The sequence below is a fragment of the Rhincodon typus genome, chromosome 33, assembly GCF_021869965.1.
Source record: "Rhincodon typus isolate 14 chromosome 33, sRhiTyp1.1, whole genome shotgun sequence".
NCBI lineage: Eukaryota > Metazoa > Chordata > Chondrichthyes > Orectolobiformes > Rhincodontidae > Rhincodon > Rhincodon typus.
Window position 1 is genome coordinate 24,730,847 of NC_063364.1, and position 18,756 is coordinate 24,749,602.

General features: G+C 41.4%; 1 protein-coding gene across 1 annotated transcript; it reads left to right on the top strand.

Moving 5' to 3' along the window:
* The first annotated feature begins 4,144 nt into the window (after positions 1 to 4,144).
* Positions 4,145 to 18,504, top strand: rlbp1b (retinaldehyde binding protein 1b). Its single transcript, XM_020523256.2, has 7 exons — positions 4,145 to 4,156; positions 7,638 to 7,769; positions 11,601 to 11,805; positions 14,371 to 14,549; positions 15,327 to 15,485; positions 16,092 to 16,202; positions 18,346 to 18,504. The coding sequence occupies exons 1-7, from the start codon at positions 4,145 to 4,147 to the stop codon at positions 18,502 to 18,504; spliced, it is 957 nt and encodes a 318-aa protein (XP_020378845.1).
* Positions 18,505 to 18,756: the final 252 nt, after the last annotated feature.

Consider the following 18,756-nt stretch of genomic DNA (forward strand, 5'->3'; position numbering starts at 1 on the left):
AGGGCAGTCATCAGATTCAGGCAAGGTCTTACTGTAAATCTGTGCAAAATTTCAGCCTAACAGTGCCATTGGTATTTTGCTATCTTTATTCATGAGGTCCACACAAGCCCAAATCATGGCAGGGGTTGCGCAGTGACCTAAAGAGACCAAGTTCCATTTTCTGTGCAAGCCCTGTGGGCCAGCAGAAGAAGCCAAAGCTTTCCCTCAGAAATGTTGCAAAGATCCTTGTAGGTCCTCAGCCTGGTGCCTCGTTTCTCCCATCAGCGGAATCAGTTGCCAAACCACTTCCCTCGTAATAGCATTGTGCTTTGGCAACCAATGTCCTGGACAGTCAAAGCCAACTGTTCTGAAAACAAAAAATGCTGGAATTCACAGCAGGTCAGGTAGCATCTGTGGAGAGAGAACAAACTAACGTTTCAAGTCCACATGACTCTTCATCACCACTTAAAACTAACCTTTGGTTTGAATTGTTTGTCCATCCACATGAGGAATAAGGGAGGAGCTATGCTTTTTAGTATGATTCCTCAGTCTTGGTTTCTCTGTGAATGGCTGTGATCTTAGTTGCTCATTGCCTATGCTAATCTAAGGCCCTTTACAGTCCTAAGTAATGTAATGTAATGATTCAGTATCATCTTCAATACAGCACTCAGTTCCAGATTGTTCCTCTCTTGGGGTAAAGCATTCTACAGTCTGATTACACTTGGCATGATAAGAGTTTCTTTCTATCTTCCCTTTTATATATCCAGCGATTATCTTGATGTGATAATCTCTTGTGTTCGGTTGTGCCTGCAGTGAAATTATCTACGTGTGTGTTTGCTTTGCTCACTCCTTTCATCACTGAGCTACAGCAGGTGGATGTGTTTATCTTGCTGTGTGTCCCTGAAGGTACTCATTTCCAGGAGGAACCTGGCAGACAGGGCATCTGCTGTGCAGCACTTAATGATTCAAGATTCATCCTGACAGAAAGCATCTCTTTGAGATTAACAGCCATGCCCCATGGCACAATGTTGTCTTGTTCCTTCCGTCAGATTCACACGAATAAGTTATTACTGAGAACCAAATGATTGCTTCCACAATGGGTTGACCTTAATGCAACACAGAATAAAAAGTTCCAGAACTGTACAATGCAGTACTACTCTTATTAATAAGGATCATGGAGCTACCAGAATTTTGTTAAAATCCATCTAGCTCACTGACTTCTTAATGGAAGGAAATCTGCTGGCCATACCTGGTCTGGTTGACTCTTGCCTATCTGAACAGATTGTTAATGTATAATGTGAATAATTGTGGTTCTAAAACTGACCCCTGCGGAACTCCACTAGTCACTAGCCAATTGGCCTCCTTCAGCACCATAACAATGCTGTGATTCTGAAAGGGTTAACTGACACCACTGGATAACACCATTCATCAGAATACAAAGGACTGCTCCTGGAAGGAGCTGAGGACTTTTCTCCATGCCTCCTCCAAGTGACCTACCCAGTGCTTCAGTGATTGTTCTTAATGTTAATATCATCCAGGCAAAGTAGCAATGTGTACTTATTTGTAAGTTGTGCCTCATGCCCCAAAAGAGAGCATCGTGTATCTCTGATGCTTTTACGTAACATGTAATAAATATTCATCAAGATTGAGCCTTTCTTCTGCCTATGACGGTGTGTGGATATCCTTCTCCACACGGTATCAGTATCTTAGACAAATACCAGTTAGATGGATTGCTGGTGACCAATCTACCCAAGAGGTTGCAGCAGTAAATTTATGTGGTCAAAAATTAATGCTTTTTTGAGGTTCAAGGCCAAATATTATTAATAACTCAGGTGTCCAGCACTGCTGCTTCATTGGTTGGTATTTCCTGTTCAAATGCAAAGTTTGGCTATAGTTGTTTCTTAAGAGCTGTTTTTATTACAGGACTTTACAGAAATCAATAAACTTCAAAGAAGTGAGCTGCTGGCATTTTTCCTGCTTTTCTATTCCTGGAGCTGAGTGTATTTCCCAAGGGAAGCATGAACTGAGCTGATAGGATGTTCTGAGCAGAGTTTCACAATCAACTTTGAAGATGAATGGTTCATTGATGACAGAAATAAAATTTCACTGAAAAGAACTTCACTGAGCAATTTGCACTTACATGTGAATCACAGACACATGGAAACACTCAAGAATACAAATGGACTTGTTCTAATTATGCCTCCCTATCTCCCAATATAGTCATTGAATATAGCAACAATGATAACATCTTGTATTAATGTTGTTCCTTTAAAATAGAAAATCGTCCAGCTGCTTCGCAAAAGCATTATCAAACAAGAAAGTCCCAGTTGTTGTTATTCCTGAAAAGACCACATATTTTGCCACAGTGTCCCTTGGGCACATTATCCATAGCTATGGAGTCAACTTCAACATGCCCTTCAATGATCCAACACTAACTCATTCATCCCTTACATTGCAAATTTGTCGCTTGATTGCTAATCTGGTATCCAGTCCCAGCTGAGCCTTAATTAGCTCAAAAGAAGCTGTCAGAAAACCAGTCTTTGCATTTGGCCCCTGCCAAAGAAATCTGTACCTTTGCCAGGGGTTTTGTCCCCTTCTTGGTCACCTCACCAACTTGAGCCAAACTGTTCATGCTCTTGGTGTCCAGTTCGGACACTGGACTGAGCTTCTGCCCACATGGTACCATTTGTGAGAGCCTCCATCTGTCAGAAAAGGGGTAGGCATCAAGTAGACTCATGGTGAAATGCTTACTGCCCTGTTCCCAATTCCATTTCTCCCAACAACATTTTGGTCACGATTTGCTCCTGAGTAGCTGGGGCAATCACCTGTTTAGGGCAGATACCTGCTCACATTCCTGCTCATCAAGATCTTATCACACAAATACAACATTGACACAACTTTAAGGTATGATTGGGTGGATTGTGCACTGATACCAGGCCTTGAGTGACCGAGTCACTGACTGTTAAATGAATCATTCTGAAACCAGGCATATTTCTGGCCTATTAAAGAATTGTTTGGGACAGCAGGAACATAAATATTGCATCTTACCAATTACTGATCACATAATTATCCCATCATTGCTTTCCTCCACTCTCCTCAGTAACCTTTTAGCTGGACTATGCCACTGAGATTCCAAGTCCTCACCCTACTAACAAGTTCCTGCGAGTGCTGCTTCTGCTTTCATTCATCGGCTGAGCAGATGAAGTCCAGGCCCCAAAAGGGTTCAAGTCTAACAGGAATAACCTAAAATTGAAAGGAACACTGTACCCCACTCTCTATCAAAACTATTATCTCTTCTACTTCCAGCTCACTCAACTCATTTCTTGCTGAAGCCCATTTCAACCACTCCAGCACTCTCCTAGGTAGATCTCTGTTCTGCACCTTTGAAGAAGTTCCTCCCTTGAACAAAGTCTCATCCATCACTTCAGCCCCCTGTCTCCAAGTTGCATCAAATTCTGTGTGGTCCGATCCGGTGCCACGATCCTTCATTCTGCTATCTATAGTCTATTATCTATCCCATTTGCCTTGCCAGTGGTGGCCATGTCTTCAGCAACTATAGTCACATTCCCTGGAATTTCTTCTCTAAATCCAGGAAAATTTTCAACTCCATTAAGATCCTCACACCTTTGTGAAGAATGTCTTTATGTGAACAATGTGATGTGTGTGTAAATTGCTTTTGCATTTTCTTCATTCTCTTTCTCTTCAGATACCTAAAAGCATATTGTTGACCTTGGTTATGCTTGGCAAGATGTTGCAGTGGTTTGCTGCTGTCTTCTGCAGATGACTGACTGGGATTCTCTCCAAATGCTACCATCAGCAATTGGTTTATGTTGGAGGGATTTATAAGTTGATCCCTACCTGCTGATTGGCTGTATTGTGAACACACTTTCTTTAGCCATCAAATCCTGGAGCAGGAGTTCAACTCAGAACTTCTGTCTCAGAGGCAGGAACACTACCACTGCCCCACAAAACCCATATTTTCTTCATTATCCACTGTCAATGACAGATTCTTACATGAAGTCTAGTCAAGTGGATAGAGATAGGGTGGAGATCAACCTTTAAATGAGGCTGAGTGGTCTACTCTTGTTCTTATCCTATGATTATTTGATTGCATTTTGTTTTATGTTCCAGGCTATAAAAAGAAGGCCAGAACTGAAGCGATATCATGGCTGTGATTGTAAGTATGTAAAGAAATCTTTTTCTCTCTTCTCATAAACAACATGATGTAACACAGAGGTAGGCTCTTTCTTCTGCAATCTCTCAGCATTCAATACAGTGATCAAAATTGTGACATTGTAAATTAGCAAGAGAGGAAAGAATAAAAAATAAAGCCAATCTGCTCTAATGTGTCTCATACTTGATATTTTCGGGGTGACTCTAGCTTAGATGTAATGGGTTCAATGGACTTTTTCTGTACTGCATGATTCAAAGTCAAGGAGCAGTTCCAAACCCTACCCAGCACACTACCCTTTGGCAAGGATTGGATGGCATTGGAGATCCTTGTGAGAGAAAGAGAGAGAGAGAGATTGTTCCTCCCCTCGTAGTATCCCATATGCCTTCACCTCGGAAATGAGCATTCTGAACTATTTGAGACTCACTGTGGCTATTTAAGATAATTTGCAACTAGGATCATCTGCACTTCTCAGTTGCTAAACTTTTCAATACCCAGAATAGAATGTGTCTTGATTTTGTTTTTAAAAAATGCTTTCATGGAATGTGAGTATTGTCACCTATTTCTAAATGTCCTTGTGATGGTCTTGGTGAACGTTTTTTTGCAAACCACTGCAGTCTGTCCAGTATAGGTACTGTTATTACAATGTTTTTAGGGAGACAATTCTAGGATTTTAACCCAGCAACAATGACAATGATGGAATGGCAATATATTTCCAAGTCAGGATTGTGAGTGGAACTCACAGATGGTGCTGTTCCCATGTACCTACTGCCCTTGTCCTTCTAGGTAGAAATGGTCATAGAGTTGCAATGTGATGTACTTACACTCTTCTGTAACAAAATATTCAACACCCTGACTAGTTCCCTTTCAGCATGTGCTTGGTCAGTGATTTCCACACAGTTTCCAATCTGTTAACATGATTTTATCAGGTGGGAATCCAAAGTTGCAAATTGCATAAATTAGGAAATGTTGGTTCCCTGAATGACCAATTTGATTTAAACTTTGAGAGAGTGAACCAGAGAGACTAAGTAAATGCAAATGTTGATCACAACATTGGAGTTGAGGCACCACAAATATCTTCAGTGTCGTTGGACTCCAAAATGGGACATTTGACCGCATAAATTAACAGCAGAAGTAGACCATTTGGCCCTTTGAGCCTGCTTCATCATTCAAGAAGATCATGGTCTTGTTTTACATTCCAAATTCTCAGCTATGTTTGATTGTCTTTGATTCTCCTGCCTACAAAGAATCTATCCTCCTCTATGTTTAAATATTCAATGAACCACCTCCACCGTCTTCTGGACAGAGACATTCAAAGCTGCACAATCTCTTAGAATCATAGAATCCATACAGTGCAGATAGAATCCATTCAGCCCATCAAATCTACACCACTCTCTGAAGAGCATTCCACCCTATTCCCACAATTAGCATAGTTAATTACCTAGCCTGCAAATCCGCGGAAACTGTAGGGCAATTTAGCACGGCCAATCCACCTAGCCTGCACATCTTTGGACTGTGGGAGGAAGCTTGAGTAGCTGGCAGAAACCCTCACAGACACGGGGAGAACAGGCAAACTCCACACAGACAGTCATCCAGGGTTGGAATCGAATTCAGGCCCCCTCATACTGTGAGGCAGCTGGGCTAACCACTGAACCACCGTGCCACCAATCTTTGTGCTTAAAGGGTAGCCCCTGATTTTTAAACAGTGCCCCTTGGTTTTGGATGGACCCAAAGGAGAAAACATCTTTTCCACATCCGTCTTGGCAAGACTGTTTGGCATCTTGCATTCAATCAAGTCACCTGGCCCTCTTCCAAACTCCAGTGGAAACTAACCCAGAATGTTCAATCTGTCTTCAAAAGACAACCCACTCATTCCAGGTATCAAACAATTTTACAGAGATTGGTAGGTGCCTGGAACCTCCAGGCATAGTGGTGGAGGCAGATACAATAGGGGCATTTAAGGGGCTTTTAGATAAGCACATGATAAGCAAAGAATGGAGAGATAAGGACCAAGGGCGGGCAGAGGGATTAGTTAACTTGGTGTTAAGGGCCTGTTCCTGTGAAGTACTATTCTATGTTCTAATTAAACCTCATTTGAACTGCCTTCAGCACATTTCCATCATTTCTTACACAAAGAGAATAAAACTGAAGTATAATATTATTACTTTTTTGTTCAATTCCTCCCATAATGAAGAATAGCATTCTATGAGCCTTCTTAATCGCTTGCTGTGTTACCTGTGTACTAACTTTTGTAACTCATGTGTTAGAACACCTAGATCCCTCTGCACCTTGGAATTCTGCAGTCTTTCTGCAGTTAAGTAACACCCTGCAGCTGTCAAAGTGAACAACTTCACAGGTGCAATTAAATTTAAATTTAACCTCAAGGGTAGATGAAATGTGGAATTTGAAACACAAACAGATCAGCCATGATCTTATTGAATGGCAGAGTAGCCTTGAGGGGCTGAATGATTTTCTTCTGCTCCTATTTGATATGTTCACATCTTCCTACATTGAATTCCATCTGCCAGATATTTTGCCCACTGAACTATTTATATCTGTTTGCATCCCCCTTCTGTCCTTTTCACAACATTCTTTCCAATCTATCTTTGCATCTTTTTGTAAATTTAGCTTCCACACCTTTGTCTTCTCATTTAAATCATTCATCTAAGTTGTAAGAAGCTGAGGCCCCAGCACAGACCCCTCCAGAATGCCATTTGTCACATCCTGAAAATCAGAAAAGAACTCATTTATGTATACTCTCTGTCATCAGCCAGCCAGGGATTCTCAGTGATAGTGCAGAGCAGTCAGCATTTATTGTTAACAGGTCAGACTTAGCATCAATGTTCCCTTACCTGCAGTTGATATACTGTAAGCACTCATTGTCTAACATTATGTAAACATATTGGTTAGGCAGGTAGTTAGAGACAGTAGAATCATAACTTCCAAAATTATAAAAGGGCTTTATAGACTGGATACTAAGAGAACGTTTCCTCTTTCAGATAAAAACATCATCAGAGACCATTGATATGAGGTGGTCACCAAGAAATCCAACAGGGAATTTACTCTTCATCAAACAGTGGCGAAACTGTGCAACTCCCACTCACCGGAAGTGGTTGAAGCCAACAGTATAGATTAATTCAGGGCAAAACTGGAAAACTATATGAGGGGAGAGAAAAGGAATAGGTGGTTGCAATGATAGATTCAAATGAAAAATGAGGAGGCGAGGGTTGAGCTGAATGGCCTGTTCTTGTGCCACTTATCCTCAATAATATGTAAATGACCCAACAAAAATCAATAGATTGGGAGGGAGGGGGAAAAGAGAAAATCGGTGGTTCATAAATGTTACCATACATATCAGACCTATACAGCCCTCATTTCCATATGGTTGTTAACCACTGGTTATGTATATGGTGAATATGTTTTGGTGTCTTAGAATTTTATGACTAAACTGTTCAACAATTTAAAATCAGCGTATTCCATTCTTCAGCAAACAGGAACATTCCGGATGGTCTCTGAGGAGGAGCAGGCTCTCCGTAATAAACTTGAGCATCTTACCACAAAGGATCATGGGCCCGTGTTTGGTAAATGTGAGACACTACCCCTCCACACACAGCAGAAGGTCAGTCTGGACAACTTCTTGGGTATTGCAAGAATTACTTTCAATCAGGTTGAATCAAGAAATGATGCAGAGAAGGGAAGCCAGTGCACAAAGCTCCCTGGATTATCAGTAGAGACATTTCCTTGCCAACTGCCACCCATGCACACGCACAATTATTGAAATATTTGAAGGCATGGCTGCCAATGCTGGGCTGAAGTATGTAAGGTGTACATAAAAGGCCATAGAAATTTGGAAAGCTTGTGATCCCGGGGGAGGTTAGAGAGATGGAGAGAGAAATGGCCATGTAGGACTATGAATGTGAGAATGAGAAGTTTAAAATCAAGGTACAAGTGAGCCAATGATAATCAATGTTTGTCAGTAATAGGAGTAATAGCAGAATGAGGGACGGGCTTGGATTTAGGGAACCTGCTGGAGAAGCTAGGTGGCAGGCAGTTCTATGTAATCATAGAAGATGCCGCACTTCCCATTGCCACTGGCAGGATAAATGGGCCAAGGTAATTTGCCCACTGGCTAGTCATGTTGGTAATCCCGGAGCCCTGTAGTGGTGGCTCAGTGATTGCCCTGCACTCACATGGGTTTCCTGTACCTCCTGACGTTCCCCCTGTCAGGTATGTGTGTGTCTGTGTGGGTTGGCATATGTGTGTGAATGTGGGTATCTGTGTGTGTATGTATGTGTGTGTGTGGGTGTGTGTTGGTATATGTGTGTATGCGCGTGTATGTGTTTGTTTGTGTATGTTTGTGTGTGTAAGTGTTTATATTGGGGTAAGGAGTTAACTTAGTGCCTGACTAAGGAACCCAAGAGGTGGGAGGGGAACCCCATTGAGATCCATCCCTCTGCCTTGAATCTGACCTGTCTCCTTTCATTACAGATGACTCCTTCCTCTGACCCTCAACTCAACTTGCTGTCCTAAGACGTAGTCCAAAGATGTGCGAGTTAGGTGGATTTGCCATGCTAAATTACCCATAGTATTCAGGGGCATGTAGGTTAGGTACATTAGCCATGGGAAATGCAGGATTACAGGGACATGGTAAGGGGATGGGTCTGGGTGGGATGCTCTTCGGAGGGTCAGTGTGGACTTGTTGGACCGAATGGCCTGTTTCCACACTGTAGGGATTTTATGGATCTCATGTGTGATTATCCCAAGGATCTCATGATGAATCTGGTGCAAGCCTCACTGTATTATGAGAAGGGTCAATGAGAGCCTCATATTGCTTCACTGCTCTCAATGGCTGGGATTTCAGTTCCAGGGTCCCAAATTCAGGTGATGGGCTAACATTGGCCCATTATGGGCTTGGTGGGGGACTTAGGCTAAGAGAGTATTTGAATATCAATATCAAAGGCATGATGTCTTTGAGAGATGAGCTGAGTCAGTGTGGAGTCAGGTGACATTGTGGAGCTGAAAATAGAGCAATTTAATGACGACAGGGATATGGGGCCAGGATTTCAGATTGGGATCAAATAGGAAGGCGAACAATGGCTCACTCTATAGAGAGGGAGCACAGAACTGGTTTGCTGGGGAGACAATTCTGTGGTGAGGGCCGAAGACTGAAACATTCTCAATGCTTCCTACTGAGTAATCAGCTGGAGCTCTGAGAGCAACAAGATTATAAACTCGCTGTTTAACAAACAGCACAGCATTACATAAAAAGTAACATGGTGTTGTAGCGAAGAATGATTGCCAAGATGCAATCAAATTTGAGAGCACATGGAGGACACAGAACGCACTCCTTTACTTTGTTAATCCAAGACTCAGATATATCAGTGCCTTGCAGCTGTGATTGTACAAGCTTTGGAACATTCTGCACCTTTCACAAAGCATTCTCAGCCCACATCTGATCTCCATCCCAACTTTAACAATGCCATAACCTTTCTTTCCATTCCTTCTGATGGAAAATGAAATATAGTGCACCCTGCACCAGGATCAACCCAAGTCTTTCGAGGGTGACCCGCAAAAGCAGCTTTCAAAGGTTCAACAAATGAATGTGTTAAACGGGAAACCAGCGCCAGCTTTGGCCTGGAATAAAACACAAGCAGATATTAACATGCACAGAGATATTAACATACACCAGCATATACATATGTAAAACAGGCAAACAGAGTCCAAACAGATGCATGCAATGCACAGTTATAGAAATATAGATACAAGTGCACACACAGTGAAGCTGTGAATTCTTCCAGGCTTCCTTGCACAACAGATCTTCAAGTGATTATTTTTAATCATTTGGAACACAATGTCGTGTCGTGTGCTGAGGCTGTGCTGAAATTTCGTCAAGTTTTAAGCTACTAATTTGTTCTATTTCATTAGTAGGCAAACAATTTCCTTGGTCAGACAGACCTCCAACAGTTTGTTTGAAATTTCTGATTTCATTACTTTTCCTTAAAGGTTTAAAAAACTTCCTTTATCTTTCTTCAGATGCGAGAATAGATTTTTCTTTAATCACTTTTGTTAGTCAGACCCAGCTTTGCCGAAATGCAGAAGTAAATTTTGAATGACTGGTTGTCTGGAGATTGCTGCATTGCTGGGAAAGATTGCAGTGGCTCAATTATGTCAGTTCAAAGTAATTCCTTAATAGCCTTGCCGTGTCTCACCTTGGAAATATTGTAATTCAATTTACCAGTATTTAATCTCTGATTGTTTCTGAGCTGGCAAAAGTTGTTTTGGATCTCTGGTAGACTGATAATGTCTATAGATTTCTTTTAGCAGTCTTGGGGGAAGGGTTGCAACCACCTATCTAGTTCTTTGCAGCAATCCCATAGTCCCAATTCTTCTTCAAAAGGCACCCAAGCCTTAGAAATCTGATAAATTTATCTCACACCTACTAAGCAGTATACAATGAGCAAGCAGCTTGCTGTCAAATCTACACAGATAATTGCCCTTTAAAAGGACTATCTTCATTATCCTTTGAAATGGGGTCAGTACCCATTATGTTAGAACAAGAAAGAGACAGGACAAGAATAGCCAGGATTAGAGCCTCATTTGCCATCTGCTTTGTTTAAGTGTCACGGAGCGGTCTATCTGAGTGCTGTTTGACATGATGAAAGGTTCAAAGTTCAAGCAAGTAACTTTAATGGACGCCTTCATGTTAATAACAATCTTCCCTTCAGTCACGTTTAGCCGAGTACCCAGACCAGATATTTGAATATACTACAGCACAGCCATGTATGTAATCCAATGGTTCTAAACAGGTAGATGCAGAAATGTCCTAATGCAAGGATTTTATGCTCACCCCCAGACCCATCAGCCCAATCCGAAATTTCCGACATAAAAACACTTTGAATCCATCTAGTACTACTTTGAAGACTGATTTCTGAGTCTTGCTTCTGTTTTGTAACCTTTGTCAATAAGGATCAAACCTTTTTTAAAGATTGCTTAATTGAACTTTAAAATATCATTTGATCTTATCCATTTTGTTATGATTTTACTTTTCCTTTTAAAAACCTCAAACTATTCCTAATCAGAATAGTGGGGAAATGGTGTGTTTGGAGGCATAATTCTGCATTGATCTCAACTGCCTATTTCAAAGTGCACAAGAAAGTCACAGACTGACTTATCATTTCTTAAGTCTTTTCCTTTATAAAGCTCCATTCTGGAACATTTGGAGTCAGAAATTCACATTTGATGTCGGTACAATAAAGCCCACATTTCCCTGTAATCTGGGGATGCGATCCAATGCTGAATTTAAACACAAATTACTGCAAAAACTCAGCAGCTCTTGCAGCATCTGTGGAGAGAAAGTAGAATTAACGTTTCAAGTTCAGTGACCGTGCTTCAGAATTCAGACACGCTAACTTCCTGAACAACGACTATGGATTTTCATTTCTTTCCAAAGGCTAAAGATGAACTGAATGAGACAGAGGAGAAACGAGTGATATGTGTGAAAGAGCTTCAGAAACTTGTCCTTGATTCTGCTGACACTGGAGAGGAGATTTGCAAGACTGTGCTTGAAAAGACAAAAGACAAAGATGAATCCTTCTTCCTACGATTTGTTAGAGCAAGAAAGTATGATGTGAAAAGGGCATATGAACTTGTCAAAGGTGAGAGATGAAACAGAGAAGCTCATTAACACATTTTAAGGTACTACCTAGAGTTACTTTTACCTTGACCAATTCTCTGAAATAGTACTCAATCCAATGACAATTGGCATATCTTCACTTCTTGCTTTTCACTACTCGATGAGCTGAGGAATAAGTTGTTATTGTTGTGATCGAACATCTCATGCAAGTTATTCCCGGTTGGTGAAGTCTCTGTTCAGACTTTGGTTGAGGAGCTCATTCAATGCTCACTGTGCTCACTTTAGCATTCAGTGTTCGTTGAATTGATGCTGTGGCAATGACAATATAGAAGTCCCTGATTGCTCACCCTTAATATTTTTTTTTCACTCAGTTAGCTCAGAAAATTCTTTGATCTGAGAGGAGAATACAAAAACAGGAAGGACTCACAGACTTCTGTTGCTTTGCCTCAGATTTCCTCCCAGGTGTTTTCCACTGGCTATGATTTGCTGAAGTGGTTCTTCATTGTTATCCATATCCATATCATCCCTACAGTGTGGAAACGGGCCCTTTGGCCCAACAGGTCCACACCGACTGTCAGAGCATCCCATCCAGACCCATCCCCATATAGCCCTTGTGAGTCTGGTCAGTCACTGAAAGAGTCATAGAGGTATCGAGCACGGAAGCAGGCCCTTCGGCTCAACTCGTCCATGTTGATCAGCTTTCCTAAACTGATCTAATCCCATTTGCCTCCTTCATATCCTTCTAAACCTTTCCTGTAGATGTACTTGTCCCAATGTCTTTTAAATGTTGTAATTGTACCTGCCTCTACAATTTCCTCTGGTGCTCATTCCTTACATTCATCACCTCTTTGTGAAAACGTTGCCCCTCGGGTCCCTTTTAAATCTTACCCCTCTCATCTTAAAACTATGCCTTCTAGTTTTGGGCTCCCCAACCCTATTCACCCTCATCAATGCCCCTTATGAACCTCTGTAAGGTCACCTCTCAGCCTCCTACACTACAGGGAAAATAAGTCCCAGCCTACCTAGCCTTTCCTTATAACTCAAACCTTCCAGTCTTAGTGAGAGCCTTGTAAATCTTTCATGCACCCTTTCCAGTTTAATAACATCCTTTTTATAACAGAGCGACCGGAATTGTAGGAAGTACTCCAAATGTGGCCTTACCAATGTCTTGTACAGCTGTAACATGATGTCCCAACTCCTTTACTCAGTGCTCTGATCGATGAAGGCAAGCGTGCCAAATGCCTTCTTCACCACCCTGTCTACCAGTGATACCACTTTCAAGGAACTACATACCTGCAACCCTAGGTCCTTTTATTCGACAACACTCCCAGGGCCCTACCATTAACTGTGTGAGTCTTGCCCAGGTTTGCATTTATCTGAATTAAACTCCATCTGCATTCCTTGGCCCAACATCCCATGGAAAATCTGTTTGATTGTGAATGGTATCATAATCAATTTTATATTATGTAAAAGCCACCCTGATAGAGTCATCTCACCTAAATCATAAACTTGTTTTTTTCAACTTTCTAGTCCAAAGAAACAAGGCCAATTATCTGGGCCTCCTCATCATCCTGGCTAGCTCAGCACACACTGGAGAGTGGGTCACAGTCAGCAATGACTGTGGTTTCTGTGATACGTCCAAATCCACGTCCTAACACTTCACTGAAATCCAATCAGCAAGTGCAAAGCATTTAGCCACTAGATTTTCAGAAGATACTCATTAAACAGGAGGATGTGTTTCTTGTGTGTGTTATTGAGTAATTACTCCTGACAAGGCCCAGAGTTTTGGCATGGGAATGTAGAGCATTTCTGGATTAATTAGTGGTCCCTCAATGTGAACGTTCCTCTCACTGTTCATGAGACACAGGCAGACATTGTCCAGTGATTAAGTAAATCAAGAAATAATCAGTTGAGACTACAAAGAGGAGAATAATACTGACACAAACAAGAAAAAACAAGGTACAAACAAATCCTTTAAATAAATGAGGCTGGATAATTAATATTGGATTATGCCCCATGGTGTTTCTTGCCAGTAGACTGTGGATTGGTGAATGGTTCTGATTGAGAGCTTGATTCTACTCGTACATAATAACTTACCAGTGACAGGAATTTGCTGCTTCATTTCTCCAGTCATGGAATTATGTGGAATTTTCAGCCTGCAAACAAACCATTCACCCCACTGTTCTTACTCCACACCAGTCTCCTCTCACACTACATAATCTTACTTTATCTGTGTAACCTTCTATTCCTTTCTCTCTTGTGTATTCATCCAGTTTCCCCTTAAATGCATCTTTCTGACTTGTCTCAACTTACAACACTGCCTTGCAAGTTTCACATTCGCACTACTCTCTGAGTAAGATCATCTCTCCTGAGTTCCATATTGGAACCATTACAATTGTATGAGGAAACTGCAAAGACAACAATCACCATAATGTGAGAAATATAAGACATCACAGCGTAAGGCTTCATACCTAACAGGGTATGAGAATGACCACCATTTTGTTATGTAAATGCTGAATATGGTGGTGTTGCAGGTCGTGCCCTCAGCTGGAGAGTTTGATTTATCCGAGGCTGTTCTCTCCTGTAGGTTATGTGCGCTTTCGGGAGCAATATCCTGAGCTCTTTGAAAATCTGACGCCTGAGGCTGTACGTAGCACCATCGAGGCGGGTTACCCAGGCATCCTCCCGAATCGAGACAAGTACGGACGTGTCGTACTGCTCTTTAACATTGAGAACTGGGATTACGAGGAAATCACTTTCGATGAGGTAATCAAATGCATTTCTGGCAAGGTTCAGTTTATTCCAGTAAAACAGAAGAGGGTTTCTCTCTCCAAACTCTTGCTGCTTATATTTGTAATTTATTGCTTCATGGGAAGTGAAACTGGCAAAGCCAGTATTTGTTGCCCACCACTCACTGTCCTTGAATTGAATGGTTTCCTAGGCCATTTCAGAGTTAACGACATAATATCGATCTGGGGCCAGACTAAATAAGGACAGCACCCTAAAGGAGATTTATTATAATTGGAGCATAGCTTCATAGTCACTGTTATGGGGACAAGCTTTTAAAATCATTGATTCTTTAAAAATTCCACTGGCTCCTGTGTTGTGACTTGATCCAATGCTACCAGAGAATTGGCCTGGGCTCTGGACTACAAGTCTGTATTACCCCCATGTCTCTATTTGCACACACTGAATCAGTTTTCTCTTTGGTCTTCCAACTATCTCCTCCTTCGTGAAGATATCGGCTTGGAGAGAGATAATTTACAACTTATAGATCCTGCGGTTAATATAGAAAGCACCTGATTTTCCTTTTCTTTCATTTCATTACTAAAGCTCAGCTACCAGCAAGTCCTGGTAACAGCTTGTTAATTGTTTGCCAGCAGCAAAGTAAGGTCCTGGGTTCCGTTTCCTAGTGGGATTGCCCCATCCCGCTTTTAGCTCTAGCTGTGAGGCCCCTGCTGCTTACATATGACCGAACCCAATGACACTTTCAAAGATATGATGGAGAAGTTGGGTGCAAGTGATTGCTCTTTACATCATTAGATCCTTCGCGCTTACTGTGTGATCCTGGAGAAGCTTCTGGAGAATGAGGAGACGCAGATTAATGGATTTTGTATCATTGAAAACTTTAAGGGATTTACAATGCAACAAGCATCTGGCATCAAAGCCTCAGAGCTCAAGAAAATGGTAGACATGCTTCAGGTGAGTGTAAAAAAGACTTCAGCTAGAGAGAATGATTTTATAGCCAGAACAGAAAAGGCATTTGTGGCTAAAGGACCAACTCCTGTTTTCAGCTTTCTAAATGGGGATCAATTCAGGGAAAAGTACTTTTACTGCCTTTGTTTTCTCTTATGAAAATGTTTTTATAAAAAGCATAATTTGTATTGAAACTATTTGACTGGAGCTAACTCGTACATTTCCAGTTATTCTTCTTCCATCTCCTCAATACTCTGATGCGTCCATTTATTTTCTCTCCACCTCCCCTGGTTGTCAATGTTCTTATCCAGCTGAGGGGTTTCCTGCAGAAAACTGGTCACTAAGAGGAGTTTGTAGACAACACATAAGAATCCCCTTCCGTCCTCTTCTCAACGAGTCTCCGACTTCACGTCACCATCTTCCTCAATCCCGGCTGAGATTGAAAACTCACTGGGAAGACAATTCCACCTTTTGTGCTGTAATCATGCCCCATTTGACAAATATGCTGAAATTGGGCTGGACATTAAAAAGAAAATGAAACCACTGGGGACTACATATTTCAGCAAAGAAAGTTGGATTGTTTTACATCTGCCCTGCTTTTTGAACTTTCAGGACTCCTTCCCTGCCCGGTTTAAAGCTGTACATTTCATCCATCAGCCTTGGTATTTCACCACAACCTACAGCATGGTCAAGCCTTTTTTGAAAAACAAACTTTTGGAGAGGGTAAGTGAAAAACAAGGATATTGAAAGTACTTTTAATCATTTTTCCAACCTATAGCCCTCTTTTAACCCCTTTTCAGAATTACTCCGTTATGTTTCAGTCAAAATATTTAATAAATTACTTTTCTGAGAGTCTGAGGTTGTTTCTGCTACAGGAGATCAAAACTAGGCTAGAAGAATAAATTGTGAAGGCTACTGAGGTAGGCAATGTAAACTGGTTTGTGTTCAAGGAAAGAAAAAAATCATTGATAGATATTTGGGAAGGAAGGTGGTGCTGCACAATGGCCAGGCAATGGCTGTCTTTAATAATAAAGTATGCGAGCATCACCTCCTGACGGTAACTCTGATTTACAGTCACTGAATCCCCCACTATCGGCATTCAACATCCTGGGGGTTACTGCTAACCAGAAACTGAACTGGACCAAACAAGTGGTTAGCACTTCTACCTCACAGCGCCAGGGACCCGGGTTCAATTCCACCCTTGGGCAATGTTCTGTGTGGAGTTTGCACTTACTCCCTGTGTCTGCGTGGGTTTCCCCTGCGTGCACCAGTTTCCTCCCACAGTCCAAAGATGTGCAGGCCAGGTGGATTAGCCATGGTAAATGCAGGGTCGGGGCTGGGACTGGGTCTGGATGGGATGCTGTTTGGAGGGTCAGTGCGGATTCGTTGGGCTGAATGGCCTGCTTCCACACTGTAGGGATTCTGTGATTCTATGAAATAAACAAATACTGCAGCTACAGGTCAGAGGTTGGACATTCTGTGGTAACTTAGCCCCATCCTGAATTCACAAATCATCTACAAGACACACGTTAGGATTATGATAACATACTCTCCACTTTCCCGTTTGAGTTCAGCTCCAAAAACACTCAAGAAGCTTGACACCATCCAGCATAAAGCTGCCCAGTTGACTGGCATCCCATCTAAGACCTACAACATTTATTACCTCCAACCACCAATGCAGCAATGTAAACCAGCCACAAGGGGACCTACAACAACTCACCTGGCCTCCTCAGACAGCTCCTTTCAAATCTGTGACATTTATGACATAGCAGGACTAGAGCAGCAGATGTGTGGTAACACTACCATCTATAAATTCCTGTGTGACACACACTACCATCATGACATGACATACTGTTGCTGGGTCAAAATCCTCAAACTCTCTTCCTAACAGCGCTGTGAGTTTAACTGCTCACCATGGACTGCAGCAGTTCAAGAAAGCAGCTCACCACCATCTCCCCCAGAGCAATTTGGGATGGGCAATAGATCCTGAAGCCTACACCCCGTGAATGAATAAAAGGAAAGTTGGATTACAGCCAAGGTTTACTGAAGTAATTGTGACCGTCAAACAAAAACTTTAAAGTAAATATGAGAACATCTAAAAAATAAATATAAGCATTTTATTTTTGGAATTAAGAACATTTAAGCATTCATATTGAGTTTGAGGGTTTTCAATTACTGAGAAAGAAATGTTTCACTTGAGCAACTAATGGGAAGCTGCTGGCTCGACTATACACTCAGAGTAAAATACTAAAACTGTAAAAAAGCAGTGATTGTGCATCTGATTTTGTGACAACTTTAACATTGTAAAATCGGTATCACTTAAGGGATAGTGCAGACACTTAATAATATGTTATCAATTAAACATGCGCCCTTATTCTTAAAAACATTAGAACTAGGAGCTGGAGTAGGCAATTCAGCCCCTCAAGCCTGCTGTGCCATTTGATACAAACGTAGCTGACCTCTCCTTGGCCTAAACTCCACTTTCCTGGTTGTTTTCCATAACCTTCAACCCATTACTAAAGAAAAATCTACCTCCGCCTTAAAATTACTCTATGTCCCAGTGTCCAGTGCACACCAGGGTAATGAATTCCACAGATTCATGACTGTTTGAGAGAAGTAATTTCTCCTCGTCTCTGTTTTAAATCTGCTCCTCCTTATCCTAGAACTATGATTTCTTGGTCTAGTTTGCTCCACATGAGGAAACATCATTTGTACAACCACTTTGTCAATCCCTTTTAGCATCTTATATGCCATTAATATACATTTAGTTCAGTTCTTTAAAAGTAATTTGCTGATTTTACATACTGTGACTTCTGACCAATTAGATTACTTACGACATGAAATATGAATTACTGTTTCTTCACAGGTTTATGTCCATGGTGAGGAACTGGAAGCGTTTTTCAAGGAGATTGATGCTGATATTCTCCCAGAAGACTTTGGAGGTAATCGACCCAAATATGATGGCAAAATGGTGGCTGAGAAAATCCTTGGTCCGAGTACTGAGTCAGAAGATACTGCCCTTTAGTTACACATACATAGAGTTGAAAAAAACCTCAGGTAGTGAGGGCACAGTCTAGTTGTCATATATACTTAATTTTGTTTTAAGTTGTCTACTTAAAACATTGCACAAAACAGACTGATTTTTTCACAGTTCCCTCCATGTTTTCCTTTATGTAATATTTTTTTGATGGCAGACCCAAGCCACAACTAAACCATTGCCTCTTGTTGAAATGCAAAATTAGAAATAAAAGGATTTTTTTTAAGGAAAAGCACAATG

Bases quoted from the DNA above. Each gene is read 5' to 3' on its own strand.
- rlbp1b (XM_020523256.2), top strand. The intron at 14,550-15,326 runs GTAATCAAATGC...TTACATCATTAG, and splicing joins AGGAAATCACTTTCGATGAG to ATCCTTCGCGCTTACTGTGT. The intron at 16,203-18,345 runs GTAAGTGAAAAA...GTTTCTTCACAG, and splicing joins AAAACAAACTTTTGGAGAGG to GTTTATGTCCATGGTGAGGA.